The sequence below is a fragment of the Patiria miniata genome, unplaced genomic scaffold (assembly GCF_015706575.1).
Source record: "Patiria miniata isolate m_02_andy unplaced genomic scaffold, ASM1570657v1 HiC_scaffold_29, whole genome shotgun sequence".
Classification (NCBI taxonomy): domain Eukaryota; kingdom Metazoa; phylum Echinodermata; class Asteroidea; order Valvatida; family Asterinidae; genus Patiria; species Patiria miniata.
Genome location: NW_024037068.1, coordinates 16,669,392 through 16,686,969, shown reverse-complemented (window position 1 = coordinate 16,686,969; position 17,578 = coordinate 16,669,392). Strand labels below are relative to the sequence as shown.

At 40.5% G+C, this 17,578-nt stretch overlaps 1 protein-coding gene and 1 long non-coding RNA gene across 2 annotated transcripts; both read right to left on the bottom strand.

Moving 5' to 3' along the window:
- Positions 1-931: 931 nt before the first annotated feature.
- Positions 932-8,161, bottom strand: LOC119735218. The gene is made up of 4 exons (XM_038208925.1): positions 8,158-8,161; positions 6,424-6,471; positions 1,475-1,621; positions 932-1,173 (listed from the first exon to the last, which is right to left on the bottom strand). The coding sequence occupies exons 1-4, from the start codon at positions 8,159-8,161 to the stop codon at positions 932-934; spliced, it is 441 nt and encodes a 146-aa protein (XP_038064853.1).
- A 3,242-nt stretch (positions 8,162-11,403) lies between these two features.
- On the bottom strand, positions 11,404-16,737 carry LOC119735463. Its single transcript, XR_005272177.1, has 2 exons — positions 16,593-16,737; positions 11,404-13,376 (listed from the first exon to the last, which is right to left on the bottom strand). It is a non-coding gene; the product is annotated as an uncharacterized LOC119735463 (long non-coding RNA).
- Between the last annotated feature and the right edge of the window lie 841 nt (positions 16,738-17,578).

The window sequence follows — 17,578 nt, the reverse complement described above, 5'->3', positions numbered from 1 at the left end:
CTCCGGCATTGTCTGGTGTCTTTGTGCCATTCTCACCTATTGTGAACAATGCATTGGTGCTAAGCGTCTCTTACTAAACTATGCAAGAGCTTGCCCCGAATCATGTTATTAGCAACAGTGTCATTGGTCTGGAGAAATCAAAGTTAAAATGTGCCAAGCATTTTGAGCAAGTCAGTGTACAAGATTTTTTTCAAATGTAAATCCCAAAGGGTATAGGTTACTAGCAAATGGCTTATTAGCCCATCGCGGTAGAATGGCGTCAACGCAGTTTGTGAAATACATGATATACAAATGTACCTACAAAAAATCCATAGAGTTGTGTAAGGGGCGTGTCTAACTCACAAACGGCGATAGGTCAATTACACAAGAGAGCGAAAGAGTAAATGCTTTTTGTTATGGTAATTAGCAAGCCAGAGTTACTTTTTAAATCGTGTGCACTTGATTATTGGTAATTTCTGATGATGAGATATTCATTCTATATTGTATTACTCTATCACCAGCATCCTTGAAATACTATACACCATTTTGAAAAAACCTTGTTATAACGCCTCACCCACATATTCTGTATCTTGATTGGTCGAGAGCTAGTCACATGGCATTCGCTATCTTTGCTGTCTTGCTGTGCACAGCAAAAAAGTACATCCATAGCAACCAAATCACTACACCTGAAGCAACCAAAAGTACAAAATCAGCACATTTGGGTGTCCGGTAAAAAAAAATAGTCTCTCTTTCAGCACTGACACCCGACCTCCGAAAAAAAGTAAATCGTAGGGAGGGGGGGAATCTGTAAAAGTAAAGCAGCAGAATAAAGCAGTTTAACTATTCAACAGTAACCTGCTACTCATTCTAAACTAAGCGAGTTTAAGCTAAACATGTAATTTGGCCGTGCGTTGTTCCACATATAGGTGGTCGTACACGTACCAGCCGTCATTTACATCAGCAGCATGTGCATCAAGCCCACGGTGAGGATCAACCAGAGGAACGGCTTGAGAGAGTCTACGCCGTTGCAGCCGTCGCTTGCGCAGAAGCAGTAGTCGCCGGTGATTAAGTGTACGTTGGGGAGGTAAGCTTCAGCGTCGGAGCCAGATAAGCACCGGAGGGGCGGGGCGGGGACGCCTTCCTGCCGATGGAAGTAGCAATTGCGTATGACTCCTTTTAAAGAGAATGTGCTTCCTGAAAACAAATGTGTTTAACAATTTACATTATTTTATCTCATAAAGGAAAGTTAAGGGAGCTCTTATGGTCAACAATTAATGTCACGCTAGTTTGTACAAACTTGCTTAGAGACTTGGCAATCCTTCTTGTAATTTTCTCACACTTTTGTTATTTATTGCACTAAATGTACTAAACTGCCATCAACATGTTTCTACTGTCTGTACCCCAAAAATGGCGGTATTACAGCGCCCTGATTTGCTAAGTTATGATGACGTATTACTCTTTCTTTTTACGAAAGAAGGCTATTAAGATGAAAAACCTGGATTAGATGAGGAGTATTCCCCGTCAAATTTCAAGCACCGATTGGCCACCCGGCTAGAGATATTCGGGCAAGTCTGAAGTTCGCCAATCTCGCCGTCAGAACAGACTCCACCCTCAGCACACACGTGGCACTTGAGAGTAACAGCTGAGGATTCAATGGGTTGAAAAGAAATGAATTGAGTCGATAGACCGCCTGCATAGAGCGCCCTCACTATGGACATGTCTTTACTCCTCGGTGAAAGCCACGTGGCGTGTTCCCATGTTGAATGAACACGAAAACGAGTCCATTCTAGGGTTATTGGTGCTGTACCCTTAGGCAAGGCACTTTGACACTCAATGCTTCTCTCCACACCCAGGAAATGGGTACCTGTGAGGGCAGAGATGGTTATTGTGAGATGATTGTTGCTGCCTCGCGCCCAAATGGTAGCATCGACTTGTATACTCCCTAGGGAGCGGAGATGGTATTTGGTATGTTTAATTGGGCCAATGATCTGGGTAATAATGATGCAAATCGCTTTGATCTTAGCTAAAAGCGTTATATATAAGAAACCGTTGTTATTATTATTATTAATATTCTGGCCTAAGTGTGTGTGTGTGTGTGTTTTTTTTTTTTTTTTGAGGGGGGGGGGGGGGGGCTGCACAGAATAAAAACTCAAAAAAAAATCCTTTCGTCCCATGCGCAGGAGGGCGAAGGAAATCAGTAGCGGTCCTTTCCTCACGAGTAAAAAAAATAACTGACTTGTGGGTTCCGTCCACCAAATGTCGGGCCGGATCGCGGTGCTGATTCACGGCGGGCTTCACCTTTGCTGAATCAGCGAGTGATTCAGCCAGATTTGGGGGTTTTGTGTGGGAAGGGATGGGGCTTGTTGGGGGCTTGACATATTGAAATATTCCATTCCATGTCAGTTTGTTAGAAAATGGAGTACTTATCCCGATACTTGGTTGATATGTTAGCATGTCCCTCCCCCTCGTCTATTTTATATATTGTTTTCGGAAACTCTTAATCTTAATCAACCTTTTTTTTTCCTTCAAATTAACACGGAAGCTACAATAGCGTCCTCTATTGCCGCGCCTCCTCAAATTTTTGTACCAAGGAGCACCAAGGAATGGGGAAATTGCACCAAGGCAAATGATAAAGGGCACCAAGGCAAATTATGGAGGACACCAATGTATAATGAGGACACAAAAAAGGCAAAATAGTACCCACCTTGTCTGTACAATACAAGCTTGAAACAAAAAAATTACCCCAAAAAAAACCCCGCGTCGCTGCATCATTTCCGGAAATTCGGTCTGACGAGAGACCGACAATTTTTTTTGGCCTCATGTCCTTGGTTTTTTTTTTTTTACTCAGACTACAGTAATTGAACCAAACCTTTTTAGACTCTGCTGTTGTCTTTTAAAAACACAATTTTAATGTTGTTCTTAATTTGCCATGATTTATCTGCTCTACTGGATAAATTCCTCCACCATACCCCTTTCCCCAGCCCTCTCCTCCGCAGTTGGTTTTGTTGCTTCTCTTCCCATTTTTTGTCTCATACCCCACCCCTTCTTATTGGCCCTGTTTAACCCTCTCTTACTGTACTGCCCGGTTCTCCTATCCACTTCCCTTTCCCTCTGCCCTGCCCATTTGTTTAATCCCATTAACTTCCTAGACCTCCCCCCCCCCTGCGATTTTGGTGTTTTTAATTGTTTTGTGCTTGGTCTGTGTTATGACTGTCATTGTGCAGGGTTGGAGAGGCATGCCCTATTGGCTACTGTATTTTCTTTCACTTTGGGGCTTTTTCTCCTTCGCTGCCCTGCGCTGTCCACGTTATGTCGTTCGTGTGTAGTGTGAATTAGGTTTCGTATTGTTAAAGCCAAATAAAAAAAAAAACATGTTGAGCGTTTTAAAAAATAGGAAAGAGGAGGCCATTTTTTTCCTTCCAGAATGGCCGCCCGACCCGGTTATTTTTTTCAGATGGCCACCCCTTTTTTTTTTTAAATGGCCGCCACTTGGACTCAGGAAATGACTTACCAGCTTCATAATGGGCTAGATGCACCATTTAAGGAGGCCAAAATGATACCACTGTTTAAAAGGTATCATTTTTGGGGTTTATAAATAAGGAGGGGGCATCCAAAAAGGATGCGGGCGGGGACACTAAATAGGTTTTTTTTATTTATATACTTTTATTCCAAAATCCAATTTTGAGTATTTATTATAATTGTGTGTACATATAAATTTGCCGAATAAAATATTATCATTATTATTATGATATAGGTGAACAGCTAGCACGACTGCCGCCAGTGATCACGCGCCCAGATCATGAATATTCATTTCATTTCCTGGTGAAGCTGATTGGACGTCACGCAACCGCACCAAGGGGAAATCTGGTCTCGTTTACCTTATATGGACTCTTACTCTCACAAGTCATGTGACTTGTCAATGTCCAAATAAAACAAGCATTATTATATTGGATTAAGAACATGACATGAAACTTCGCGGGATTGGGGGACGGATAACAAATACAAATACAATTTTGAAGTTCTTTTTTGTACAAACACAACGCTACAGTACAGGTGTAATTTTAATCTCCCCTAAAGCAGCTTGGCGGGGCGGCCCCAAACATGACAAACCTTGATCTTCTTCCTCTATTGCCCTGCTATATTATAGCAAAGATTAACCTCAAGTTGCACATTAAGTGAAATTTTACCAAGCTTTAAACATTCCCGTTTATAAAATTTGAGTTTACTTTTATACCCGCTACCTACGCCTTTCCTGTTTTATTTTGTAGTATACGCAGTGAACCCTTTTTAAATGCTTCCAAAATGAACACATAATGTTCTGACAAACATGTACTTGTATGTGAGTGGAGATAATAACGATTTATCAGACTTTGTCAACTAACAAGAAATTATTAAATGTTCACTCGGGAGTTGCTGAGATGTGTTCAAGTGCACCACGTTAGGGTGATTTTGTGTCATTTTCCGGACGCCGCCTCTTTCTTTTTTACTTCAGCCTTTATTTATTACACTAAAGATATCCACGAGGTTTTAACAGCAAGCGTTGTTAAGGATATATTACCGGTGCCTGACTGAATGAATCTGAAGCTTGTCAACGAGAGGTTTGACAACACCGCATGAAGGAAGTCAGGGGAAATATTCCAATTGCGGCACCAAGCAAGGGACGCCCCCATCCGTGTACATAGGGAACCACAAGATCTACAACGTGTTGCGTTATTGCAATCCATGATGATGTACACTGTACGACAAGATGGGCCATTGCGCGCTGGCTCCATCATTGTGTATGTGCTCAGCACTTCTACGTGCAATGCAATTCAGGAAACAAAATCAGAAAACCAAAAAGGAAGTCCTTTGTTTTTTTCTCAATTTACGAAAAGTACTGCGGTGGAAAAAAAAATATTAATTACAATTGTGATGCGATCAAGCTAAATGAATCATTTGTCGGGATTTTTTTTATTTGGAGATACAGGCCAAATTAGGGCCACTTCATCACATGACTTCATCACATCTCTTGGTGTTCCGACCATAATTTCTAATTAAAGATGGTATCAGCATGTGGTTTTCACATCAGTAATGCTGAGATAGTTCTCTTTCCAAAAGTAAACAATCTCGGGTGGGGAATAAAATACTGGTGATTTTCTAATTTTTTTGTTTGAATTGTCATATTCAGAATCAGCGGGTTTGTTATCCAATAAATAAAAAAATGCTGGCCTTGCGTTCGCAAGGGCCTGTGCAATTCAACCATTAACCCTAAAAGGGCCGGACTATTTTGATCATCCCTCAGCCGCTGGTACCATCTGTCGATGGGGGCGCTGTTCAAAACCAACGGTTATGCACACAAAGGGCCAATATAGGGTGCTTTTCAGGGAGATACATGTGCGAAATTCTCAAAAAGGCACCCAAAACAGGCAGATGCCACAAAAAAAGGGCAACACTTATTTTTTTACAAGGGCACTTGTTCAGAAAAAAAGGGCACTCTTTACAACTTATTGGGGGGGGGGGGGAAGCCCGTTCAAAAAAGGGCATTTGAATTGAAAAAAAAGGTAGTCTTTACAAAATAATGGGGGGGGGGTAGATAACCCCCCTCCCCCCCCCCTGCTTGCTACGCCTATGCAAAGGCTTTTGGAATAATGGCTCATTAAATATTCATATGTACGAATGGTAATTCTGCTCTGTGTTCACGACATAATAAGAGAAAGTTCCGTTTTCACGGCGCGTATATAAAGCGCCGGAAAATGTTGCGCTCCGCGGCAACCCGTGTCTACGCGCCGGAAAATGTTTCGCTCCGCGGCAACCCGTGCTCTGAATTTTATGTTTTTGGTATCAAAAGATGCGCAAGTCCGAACAGCTCGGTTCGCGGAACAAAAATTCTTGAAGCTATCGCGGAGGAGGGGGGGGGGCGGACTCCGGCCCCTTTAGGGTTAATCAGTAGTTCACAGTAGTTTGAAGCAATTTGCCTAATATTTAGGGAATAACGCACTTGCGGAGAATATATATCCTTCCTTCAATATCAAAAACGACTGGGGTTAACAACTAAATATACTTATATCTGTCAAGTAGAAATTTTCTTTAGAAAACTTCACTTTGTACTAAACTACTTCAAACATATTTCTCGATTTTCGAGATACGTCTTTTCACCATTAATACAGCGCTATATTGGCTTGCTGAAATGTCGCGGTTAATAGTGAACTGTTTGAAAATCCCTTTAAAAATCCAAAGATCACGATTAAGAAACTAAATATTAACTTTCAGTTTATAACACCACCCTTTAGGCCATTTACCAGCAGCTGAAATATGTGAAAATAAAAAAAGAGACCTTGGATTTTCAAATCAATTTTTCTTTACAAAATATTTTTGAGATGCACTCTGGTCATACAATATCAGAATAACAACATAGAATAACAACAAAACTAATAACACGATTGAAAACAAATTGAATAAACATACCACTGGATGCTGTGGAAACAACCAACAGAACAATCAACAGTTTCCCCTCTGCAATTAAAAAAAAATATGAAAAGATGTAAATCAACACTATCGAGAAAAAAAGTTGGTGGGTTGATTGATAATATTTACACACTCCATGCTTTTTCCTCCTAATATTCTTAAGTCCAATCACGAAACCCGGCTTTCTTACAGTATGTAGGGACAGGGAAAACAGAGATTATTCACTGTCTTGATAACTTAAGAGTCACAATTACGAGTGTTGATGTCATTTTTTGTTACCCTTTAGATTCCACTACAGCGGCAGTAAAAACTCAGATTTTATTCATAAGATCTAATTTTTGGGGTTCGGGGTGATGTTAATCAAATTAGCTTTTGCCCTTCATCGACGTATAAACACTGTATACTGAGTGTGTTACCTCCCGAGTGAAAGTTGGAAAAAAAATCACTCGGGTGAGTCTCGAACCCACGACCTCCTGCTTTCTAGTGCAAGAAAAAAATCCATCTTATGAATAGTTAATGCGGTACCCGCTGCTATGTACTTCACATTTGAACCAGCCAACCGATCCCGTTAGCTCGGTGGTCGAGTGGTAAGACGTCTGCACTTTCTGAAAACAGGAGGTCGTGGGTTCGAGCCCCACTTGAGATTTTTTTTTCAACTTTCACTCGGGAGGTAACACACTGAATATACAGTGTTTATATGTCGGTGAAGGGCAAAACCTAATTTAACTCAGATTTTGTCACCCTTGGTTTTGAAGAACGATTTTGTTTAATCCGTTTTTCATGTTTAACCTTGCTTTTCGAGCTTTTGTGAGCTTTAATACATGAACAAAAAAAATAGATTAAAAAATTTGCCATAAATTACTTTCTCCTGGCTCGTTGCCCGAGCAGGACTTACAACTTCTGCTTTCCTTTCAAAAAAGGAACTTAGCATTGCTATTAAAACAAGCGTACTGGCTCTGTATAACTTTTGTATAATGGATTTCATTTTTTTCCCCGCCATGTTAATCGTTATATTGCTGTAGCGCCATGAGTAATGCTTCATTAAAGAATGTGCCATTGATAAACTTATACAAAAATGAAAGCAGGAGGTCGTGGGTTCGAGTCCCACCCGAGTGATTTTCCCAACTTTCACTCGGGAGGTTTCACACTGAGTATAGAGCGTTTATTCGTCGACGAAGGGCAACAACTAATAATGATTTACACCACCCCGACGCAAAACCATATATTCTTATTATTATTGCTTATATTTACTAAATTTTTAATAAAACTCATCTTATACGGAAATTTAAAGTAAAATAAATAGATGATAAAACAAAAATAAGGAACGCAATTCAAAAGCGGATGAATACAAAATTAAGTTAAAAAAAAAATCGCCTTTTAAAATAAGGACCTATACTTTTCTTATATTGAAGTGAATTTCAGTATTATTTTACTTTCTGAAACAACGTATACTGACTAAAGAGCCGCACACTGACTTTAAAATCAGGGTGAATGTGGGATAATTTCCGAAAAAAAGGTTCAAAATAATTCATAAAACCTTCTCGTTTGAACGGAAAAAGACCTTGGCAATGGTGCCGAGGCTTCGGGGCAAAAAGTCCTGTAAATCGGACCTTTGCGGACACAATTATCGACCGACATCAACTGCTGGAGAGAGCGATGCTTATATACTCGTTGTTATACTCCCGTCATTATATTGGGTACATCTTAATATGGTTAAGAAACGAATGTACTTACCCATGATGACGAATGGATATCAATGCAAACTCTGGCAAGGATTTATCAATGAGCGATTTGCAGAACACGTTTCTGAACTCCTGTCCTTTGAAATGGCTGAACGCAACTCACCGCTATTTTCGGCCGTAGTATAAAAAGCGAAAAACGGTTGTGCGCATGTGCCACTTTTACGGCCAGGTCAAATAAAATGCATAATTCATGAGTTGTGACCCACGACAGACGGACGATAAAAAACGGGAAGTATTGGAGTATAAGTGATAAGTTTGAGAACATTAACAGTTGAAAAACTAAACTGAGTGCATTTTTCCCTTCTTTTTTTTAATCTGCATGCAGCAGAACTATTGTCTCGGTGCTTTTTTTCTCAAAATGTGATGCTGTCCATTAATGTTGCAATATTTCACTTACCGGGAGTGACTCAAAACACCTCCCACCCAACCCACCCCACCCCCAAACGGCATGTCATGCACATATTGAACAATAAAGGAATTCAGACAATCCCGGTCAATCTCGCAGGGTCCCCCTCCCCCGGTAGTCTATGTAATAATAGTCTGGTTCCCAGACCAAAAGATTCTGACTATTCCTGATGAATCTTAGGTCAGGCAGCCTCCATGGCTAAAGATAAACATGAAGACATTGATGGCCCTTTTTCAAAGCTCGGCTTCGTTTCGATTTCGCTTTATCGCTTTTACCTTTTAATGTTCTGATCAAATTTAAATAAATCACTTGCTTCGTAATATCATACAGTTATGATAATACAGTTTGATGTTTCTGTAAGATAATATTGATTAATGTTGATCTGGAATCTTCAAAATTAGGCACCCAAATAGCACTGTTAGCAGGCGGAGCCGAATGAAGACCGAGTTTTGGAAAATCTCGGTACCGGTCGTCAAATTCAAAATTGTACATGACGCAGCAAAAGTTCGCCCATACGATCAGAGTATATTTGATGCACAAAATCGTCGTTGAATTTCAAGTTTTCTAAATGAAAGCAATGAATATTAATTATCAACTCATTTAAAATAAAATTAATAAGCAATTAGCAGTTAATTAAAACTATATTATATTCGGATATACTCGGGCGCTATCCGATTGTCGACGAAACGACTTCGGCAAACTTCGAAAATTTTCGGAAAAAGAAGAAATTCCTCCCGTTTTAGTCACGTGATGTTACTTGTAATACAATGTATTACCGGAGGCTACCGGACCTAAGATTCATCAGGAATAGTCAGAATCGTTTGGTCTGCGAACCAGACAAATGTAATACAACATCACACCCACGATGAATAGCATTTTTTTACAGGTTGTGTATTACAAAAACATGACATCGAAATTGACCAATCAAAAACTTTCGGAATGAAATGAAGTCACGCATGATTAGATATTTCAGACGTATTAATATTTTTTAAAAACATTTCAAATCGGGTAACTTTCTTTTTGACTCACCCTGTATATGGTCTAAATATGTTTAGTTGACACGGTTATGTGGCGTACGTCATGCTAACAGTTGCTTTCCGAATGCAATTTTAGAGTTTCATCCCTAACATACATTCCTCTCTCAAGTTCCTATTTATTTCTAGAAATGTAAAAGTTGCTCACTTTTGAATGAAACACCGACCGAAACAAATCAGCCAATGTCTAGTTTTTGAATTATAAATGCATCCAGGGGCGGATCCGGGGGAGGCGTGGGGGCGCACGCCCCCTCCTTTTTTCTTCAGAAAAAAAAGTTACACGCGCTATTCTTAATTTCAACTGGACATGCTAAATCTTGAGGGAAAAAGCCTGCATTTCTGACGCATGTGTCATCAAAGTGCACATTCACGACATCGAAGCCATGCCGATGTACGATGTTCCGTACGGCAAGCGGCAGTGCAGTGCAGTGCCATCGCCATTCACTGGTTCCCACCGCGTTCCCAACAGAATCAAAGCTATATGATGTAGGACCGGAACCAGTGACTACAAATACGGGCTACATAATTATATACGTTGCGACGGTTTCGTGCGTTGAATTTGGATCATAGAAAATACCAAACGAACATCGATGGAGAGAGAGAATTTCTTCAAATTAATTCCCATGCAGAATGTGATCTCTCTTTTTCTGTGTATGTATTTTCCATTAAAATAAATGTTTATAACGAGATTGTTCCGCTCGTACGTGATACACCGTGGCGTGTTTCGGCAAACTTTTCGGTCACAGTACGAATGGGTTTTTCTGGGTCCCACACAATACACAGTGCTGTTATCACATCGATAGTACGCCGTGTGCACGACGCGATATACGACCAGTGCTGCGGCCGGCGGCTGACGGTAACTAACACTGTCATTATTTGAGCATAGTGGCGCGGACGACTTAAATTCTCCATTATTTTAAAGAATAACACACCTTAAATATATTTTCATATATTATAAGGCAAGGCAAATTTTTATCAAAAAGTTTTGATGGACATTCTCGATAAGTTTCATGGCGCGAGAGGAATGTGATAGGAATCAGATTTTTGTGTTCTTCCGACTTATTTCTCAACTTGAAACTTACTTTTAAGCCATATACTTTTCCAGTTTAGGAAGTTGTAATGTTGTGAAATGGCTATTCAATATTTGTTTTTAAAAATATTATAAATCTCCTCTGAATTTTGAGGAAACATCTGCCGCAGAGACACCCAGATTTGCTCTAAAATGCACCAGAGAACTTCTAAAGTTCAAAAATTTTCGGGGCCCTTAGGCGGACCCCGAACCCCAAGCAGTGGCTTCGCGAGTTGGTGTGTCACTACAACAAAACCTCCCGCACAGCTTTGCAAAAATTCACGCCCCTCCCCCCTTTTTGTGAAAATCCTGGATCCGCCCCTGGTATCAGTTCGCATTATTGGCTACCAGTAATTCCATTTTCCCGCCTCACAATCAGTATCGATAATATTCGGGCCGGGAGCCAGTCTGCTCGCAAAGCGGTTCTGTTTGTGCCCCCCCCCCCCCTCCAAAAAAAAGGAAACAATATGCCATTTTTTTCAGAAGGTTGCAGACTTCAAAAAAGGGGGAACATTTAGAATTGTTAGAAATAAAACATACAGGTTAAACAAATAATTAATAGGGGAAAAATGGAATTTGTTAAAGGGGGGACAGAAAACACAGCCTTAGTGTATCAATTCACAAACTTATACTAATCATAAACTTCAGTCTTGGTTTTAAACCAGGGGTTGCAAGAATTAACGTGATTTCATCAGCATAACCAGCAATAGAAACACCAGGAAAAGCCACTATTGTTTGCAGTACAAAATCTTTATTGATGGCAACATCTCTCGAAACGTGAATTTGTCAAAGAGAAGCAAAAGCAGAAAACGACTTTATACATTCAGTTTAAGGTAAAAGTGACGTCATTGTTTTTGAAGTGCGATTTTACTTCACTGTTGTTACTGGTCAATCCATGAAAGCTGGCACACCATTTGTGAGATATGGCAACCAGAATATGAGGGCGCAATTTCATTTTGCTTCGGGAAAAAGGTAACCGCGAAAACTAAATTAGTGCCCTCTTGGTCGCCAACCAAAACAAATTGTTCAGAGTCTGAACTTGACTTACGAGAGATACCCGAAAGATTGTGGTTGAGCAAAATCCAAACTCATGCGACAATACTGAACACGAGCCGCTTTATGTTAGACAAAAGTTGGCATTCATCACGGCGTTGTATAACTTTTTAAATGTCTCAAGAGGGCGCTATGACATCAGTCTGTATCAGCACACTCAGCTTGCTGGTAGCCGGTTACCAGTGGAACGTTTCGGTCACTTTTACTCTGAGCGGAATATTTCTTGCAAAGGGTTTTTCCCAACAGGAAACTAAGTAAATACAACATATAGGTTTTGAATCTCAATAAATAAACGCTTGGTTCCTTGTACTCTTAGTGTTGAACTCAGGATGTTTTTCCCCATGTACAAGAATCCAGCCTTGACACTGCGTACCAATCGACAGTTCTGATCTCCATAAAAAGAAAAGTCAGTTTTAAGAAAATTGCAAAATTAAAATCATTTGATCAATTCTTTCTTTGAAGTGGCTGCATTTCTCCCACACGCAGTTACATTATAAACTCGTTGATCAGTGGTTGAGAAAGACACATCATTATTAATGCACAAGACAGATATTGTATGGTTCGTTAATGAAACTTGGAACTTTTGTTTTTGGATAATAGCGTAGTTCAATTCACCAATTTCCGCAATATATTCTTCATACACAATGATTTGACAAAATCAGTCTCGTCTCCTTTAATTTAATTTGTCAACAATGCAATAATGAAGTAAAAAGCCCTGTGGCCTTCACTATTTTGCCATCTTGTTTTGCACGGCCAATCACGGGCAACCAAAGTACTATATCCGTAGCAACCAAAGAACAATGTGCAGATGAATATGGACGTGCACGTTAAGCGTTGCGCGTAGTGTTCCGTGTTATCAGTTGGGCTACAGAGCTGGGTTCAAAATATTTGTGAAGGGTAGTTTAGAAAAGTGCTAGTAAAGTTGCAATTGATGTCGTAGTCAAATAGAAACACAGTTATGTGTATACAGGTAATCGGTTATCGCTTAAAATCAAGCAGAATCTGTGGGAGAGGTGTTATAAAAAAATATTGACGGCATTATCTCGTGATGTAGTAAACTAGCAAACATGATGTAGTAAAACGTGATGTAACAAACACCATTCCAAGCAGTCATTACTTGTTAAATATGCACTTATCATGTGGGTTTAGATGTATTTTGTTTCACAATTAAATTGGAATGGTAAAAGTCTACGCGCGGGAAAATGCATAATTAGTGCCAAGATAACACGCAAACAAGGCTGTAATATCCTACGCTAAAAATGTGAAATATTTGCAGCAGAATAAGTTGCAGCAGAATAAACGTAGTCTAACTATTCAAAAGTAAGTCTACTGCTGATTCTAATCTGAGCGACTTTTTATGTCAAAAACGTACACGCCGGCTAGCATTTACATCAGCAGCAAGTGCATCTGGCCCACGGTGAGGATCAGCCAGAGGAACGGCTTGAGGGAGTCTACGCCGTTACAGCCGTCGCTAGCGCAGAGGCAGAGATCGCCCGTAAAAGAGGTCTCATTAGTCGCCGGAAGTCCAAATATGTAGCGATAGTTCGCAAGAGCGTCGGAGCCTGAGAAACACTGGAGGGGCGGAGCTTCCTGGTTTGCCGGAAGGACGAGGCATTAGCGCAGGACTCCCTCGAAAGAGTATGGGATTCCTGAAAAAGAAGGAAATATTTTTACCAATTTATATTTATCTCCTGAAGGAAAGTTGAGGGTGCCTTATAGTCCGTGGTACGAGGCCTTTGCGGTATGGTTCGCCGAATGTTATAAAACTACACAGACATGTAGATTATGGTGTACCATATCGAAAAAACTTTGTTCCCCGATCCACAATTTGTTTGGGAATGAGAAAATCTGGGATAAAAACGCCGAAAACCCTACATGAGAAAAAAAAACACATAAGAAACAGCGGCCCCATTGACACAGTCAGGAACCTTTTCTCACGCAATGGCTGTCCGACTCCGAGTTCGAGAGGTCTGTTCTCAAGTTGACGCTAGTATTTAATATTGTTCTCGCACTCGACGGCGGGAACTCGACTCACGAACACTGCACTCGGAGCAGGATCTCACACCATGCCCCTATCCGTCGTTGTTCGCAATAATGACGTGTCAAGAACAAGACCCGCTAATTTTGTGAACTCTTATCTCAGGGTAACATGTTTTCAAAATTTAAGTGTGTGGCATCCGCTGGAGCACCTGAACTTCTGAAACATCTTTAAGAAATGTTATTCCTGAAATTAAAAAAAAGTAATACAAATTTGATGCAGTCTCAAAAAAGGAAGCGGGTGGGCAAAAAGTTTGCAAACAAAAAAGTAGGTCCTTCAATTTGATGAGACTTTTGATATGTGATTCAACAATTATCTTACCGGCCTGTACTCGTGCTCATAATCTCGTTTGGTTAGTTGAAAATAAACAAGTAATGCTCATTCGGTACAGATTGAACAAACCTATAGCTAAATACCATTTTTCTTGTGTGGGTAACAACTTTGCAGGTTTAAATTCCCCAACAAAAAGAATAAATAGATGAATAAATGGATTAAATTAGGTTATATAGGTTTTCCCGGCTATTCTAAAACGTTTATCATTCGAATTCACCGTTGTAATATTCATATTTGCCCATCACCGTCAATTTAGTGCACTTTCAACGTTTATTTTCGTCTTTTAAGTGACAACGTAAAATTCAGTTCAAGCAATTTAAAACAACCAGAACACGTTTTCATACCGGAGTATCGATTTCGTCTGGTCTACGCCAAACCTTTTTAGTCAAGAAATTAAATTCGTCTAAATGATTTATAATCAACGAATTCGATTTCTGAATTCTGCCATTCGGCAACAGTTTAGACGAATTTGATCTGTAATGATCTTCAAAGGGAACTTGAAAGAAGTATTATCTGGCAAGCGTTTATTGCGTGTGAACATGTTTTTAACTGTGTCAACAGAGGGCGCTGTTTCTTATGTTTTTCTCATGGAGAATTTTCGGCGTTTTTATCCCAGATTTTTCATTCCCACACAAACTGTGGATCGGGGAACAATGTTTTTCGATATGGTACGTCATAATCTACATGTCTGGAAAGTTTAATAAAATTCGGCGGACCAGATCGTGTTTCTCGAAAAATGAGGCGTTTTTGGCCTCTCGTCCGAAGGACTATTACCATGATCAAATGCCACACCAGTTTGTACAAACGTTTACAGCTTTAATAGGGACTGGGCGATCCTTCTTGTAACTTTCTCACATGAAAATGCATTGTAATAAATATATGCGGGATGAGTACAAAAAAACTGCAATAAATGAAATGGGCTTTTTTTTTCAAACCCGAGTTGAAGATTCGAACTGTTTAACCTTGTGAGGATGACACTTTTGCTAGTAAGGCCAAAAAAAAAAAATATTCGGTCTCTGGTCAGACCAAAGTTCCGGAATTGACGCGGCCACGCGGCTTTTTTTTTTTTGGCTTTTTTTTGGCTTTTTTTTTTCCTTCAAGCTGGAATTGTACATACAAGGTGGGTACTATTTTGCTTTTTTGGTGTCCTCGTGTACATTGGTGTCCTCCATAATTTGCCTTGGTGCTTTCGATCATTTGCCTTGGTGCAATTTCCCATTCCTTGGTGCTCTGTGGAAAAAAAATTGAGGAGGTGCAGAAATAGAGGGCGCTGTTGGAGCTACCGCGGAACATTTTGGAAAAAAAAAATGATCCACGCGCATGGTAAAAATCGACGCGCGCGCTGACCAGAGACCGACTTATTTTTTTTTTTGGCCTAACCCTGTGTCAAATAAAAATCAGTAAATCGTATTTACCGTTTTTAGTGAACCTTTTACTGCGGTACCCGATTTACGTTTTTGTCCGCGAGGAATCAGAATTGTGCCTAAGAGCGGAAAAGGTACAATAAAGACACTACAGGCAGCACGGATTAAAAACAGACTGAATAGGCCAAACAAAATGAGTCTCCGGTTTCTGGTATGCGCGCGCGTCGCCGTAGCCATGCGCGTCGGCAAAATGGAAAAAGGGCTTTTTTTTTTTTTTTAGTGAAAGATGATGTCTCAAAACCGCCAAACTCAATGGTTTGACTGGAATCCTGCTGCTGCACAATTTTAACGTGTTTTTAGATGGGGATATGATCGAGAATAAGCTTTATGTGGCATCTCCGGACTCCCATATATATGCACTAAGTTTAGTCGGGCACCAGTTGCAGTCATCAGCCGACATTTGAAGCCCAAAAAAATTTAGGTAAAAAAAAAGAAGCCGCGTCGCTGCACCACTTTTTGGGCAATTTCCATACCAGAAACCGGCGACTTTTTTTTAGGCCATATTATCTCAGGCCTGATTATTTCTTCTGTTTCACTTCTTTATGTTTATGGTACGTTTAACTGGGCTATACTACAGTCACTGTGTCCCTCGTTTCTCACACAATAATTGTAGCTCTGCCCTCTATTTGGCAACCCTGCAAGGCAATGCATGTCTCAGCTCTAAACCTCATGGACAGAATGACTTTGGGGACATAATGCCCTTATGCAAATTTTGGACGCTTCGTGGACAAAAACGTAAATCGAGTACCGCAGTAACAACGTTCACAAAGACGAACGGTAAATGCAATTAACCTCATTTTTACACACAAGGTTACAAGCGAATGTCATTCTAACCAGGTTTAAAACAGTCAAAACTTCAACTTGGTTTTGTTAAAGGAGAACTCATTATTTTTTGCATTATTGCAGTTTGTTTGTTTGTTTTACTCACCCTGTATTTACTGCAACAAACGAGGTGCTTGTTTTTACTGTCTGTATCCCAGAAATAGCGGCGTGAAAGCGCCTCATTTTGATGAAAATTAATGGCGTATTGGTGTTTCTTATTACGAAGTAAGACAATAAAGATGAGCTACCTTCATGAATGGTTGCGGAGAATTCCCCGTCGAATTTCAAGCACTGTTTGGACACGGGACCATCACGCCCACTCGGGCAAGTCTGAAGTTCGCCAATCTCCGTGCCGTTACAATCTCCATACGCAGCACACACGTGGCATTTGAGAGCAACAGCTGATGATTCAATTGGGTAAAAAGAAATGGATTTAGTCATTAGACCGCCTGCATAGAACGCCCTCACTGTGGCCAGGTCTTTGCTCTTCGGTGGTACCAGTGGGTGTATTGGAAACCCCGGTCCCGTGTTGAAAGACCTCGGGAACCGGGTATCAATTGACGGAAAACAACACGCCAACGGTGTTCACGAACAAGATTTTTACTCGGGAGTAGATTAAGAACGTCACGAGCAAAGATGGCGGGCTTGGGCCCTTACACTGGAACTTACTTTGTTTTTGTTTTTTGTGTGTGCATACAATTGCAAGCACCCCTAATGGCATGATTGGTAATGATAAACAAATAAATGTGCGTATCAGAGTTGGCTTGTCAGCCTAGTCTTTGCGGATTTTTAAAGCGGTTCCCGGTTTTCAATAATGTTCGTATTAATTCAATTAATTGCCCTTTTTCATTCGACGTTTTAATTCGGAGGCTGCTCTCTTGAATTGTCACCCAGCTGCACCTCACATGCATTGGGGCGTAATGGACATTTCTATTAATCAACTCATATAACACAAGCCACACCCCATCCCCCACAAAAACACGCAAATCTGGCTGAATCATGGGCTGATTAAGCAAAGCGAAGCCCGCCGCGATTCAGCACTGCGATCAGGCCCGAAATTTGGTGGACGGATACCCCAAAGCACTAGTCAGTTATTTTTTCCCCACTCGCGTGCAGAAAGGAGCGCTGCTGATTTTCTTTACCCTCGTGCGCATGGGACGAAAGGAATTTTTAAAGTTTTTATCATGTCCCCCCCTAAAAACACACTGAGCCAGAAGTAATACCACTGGCTATT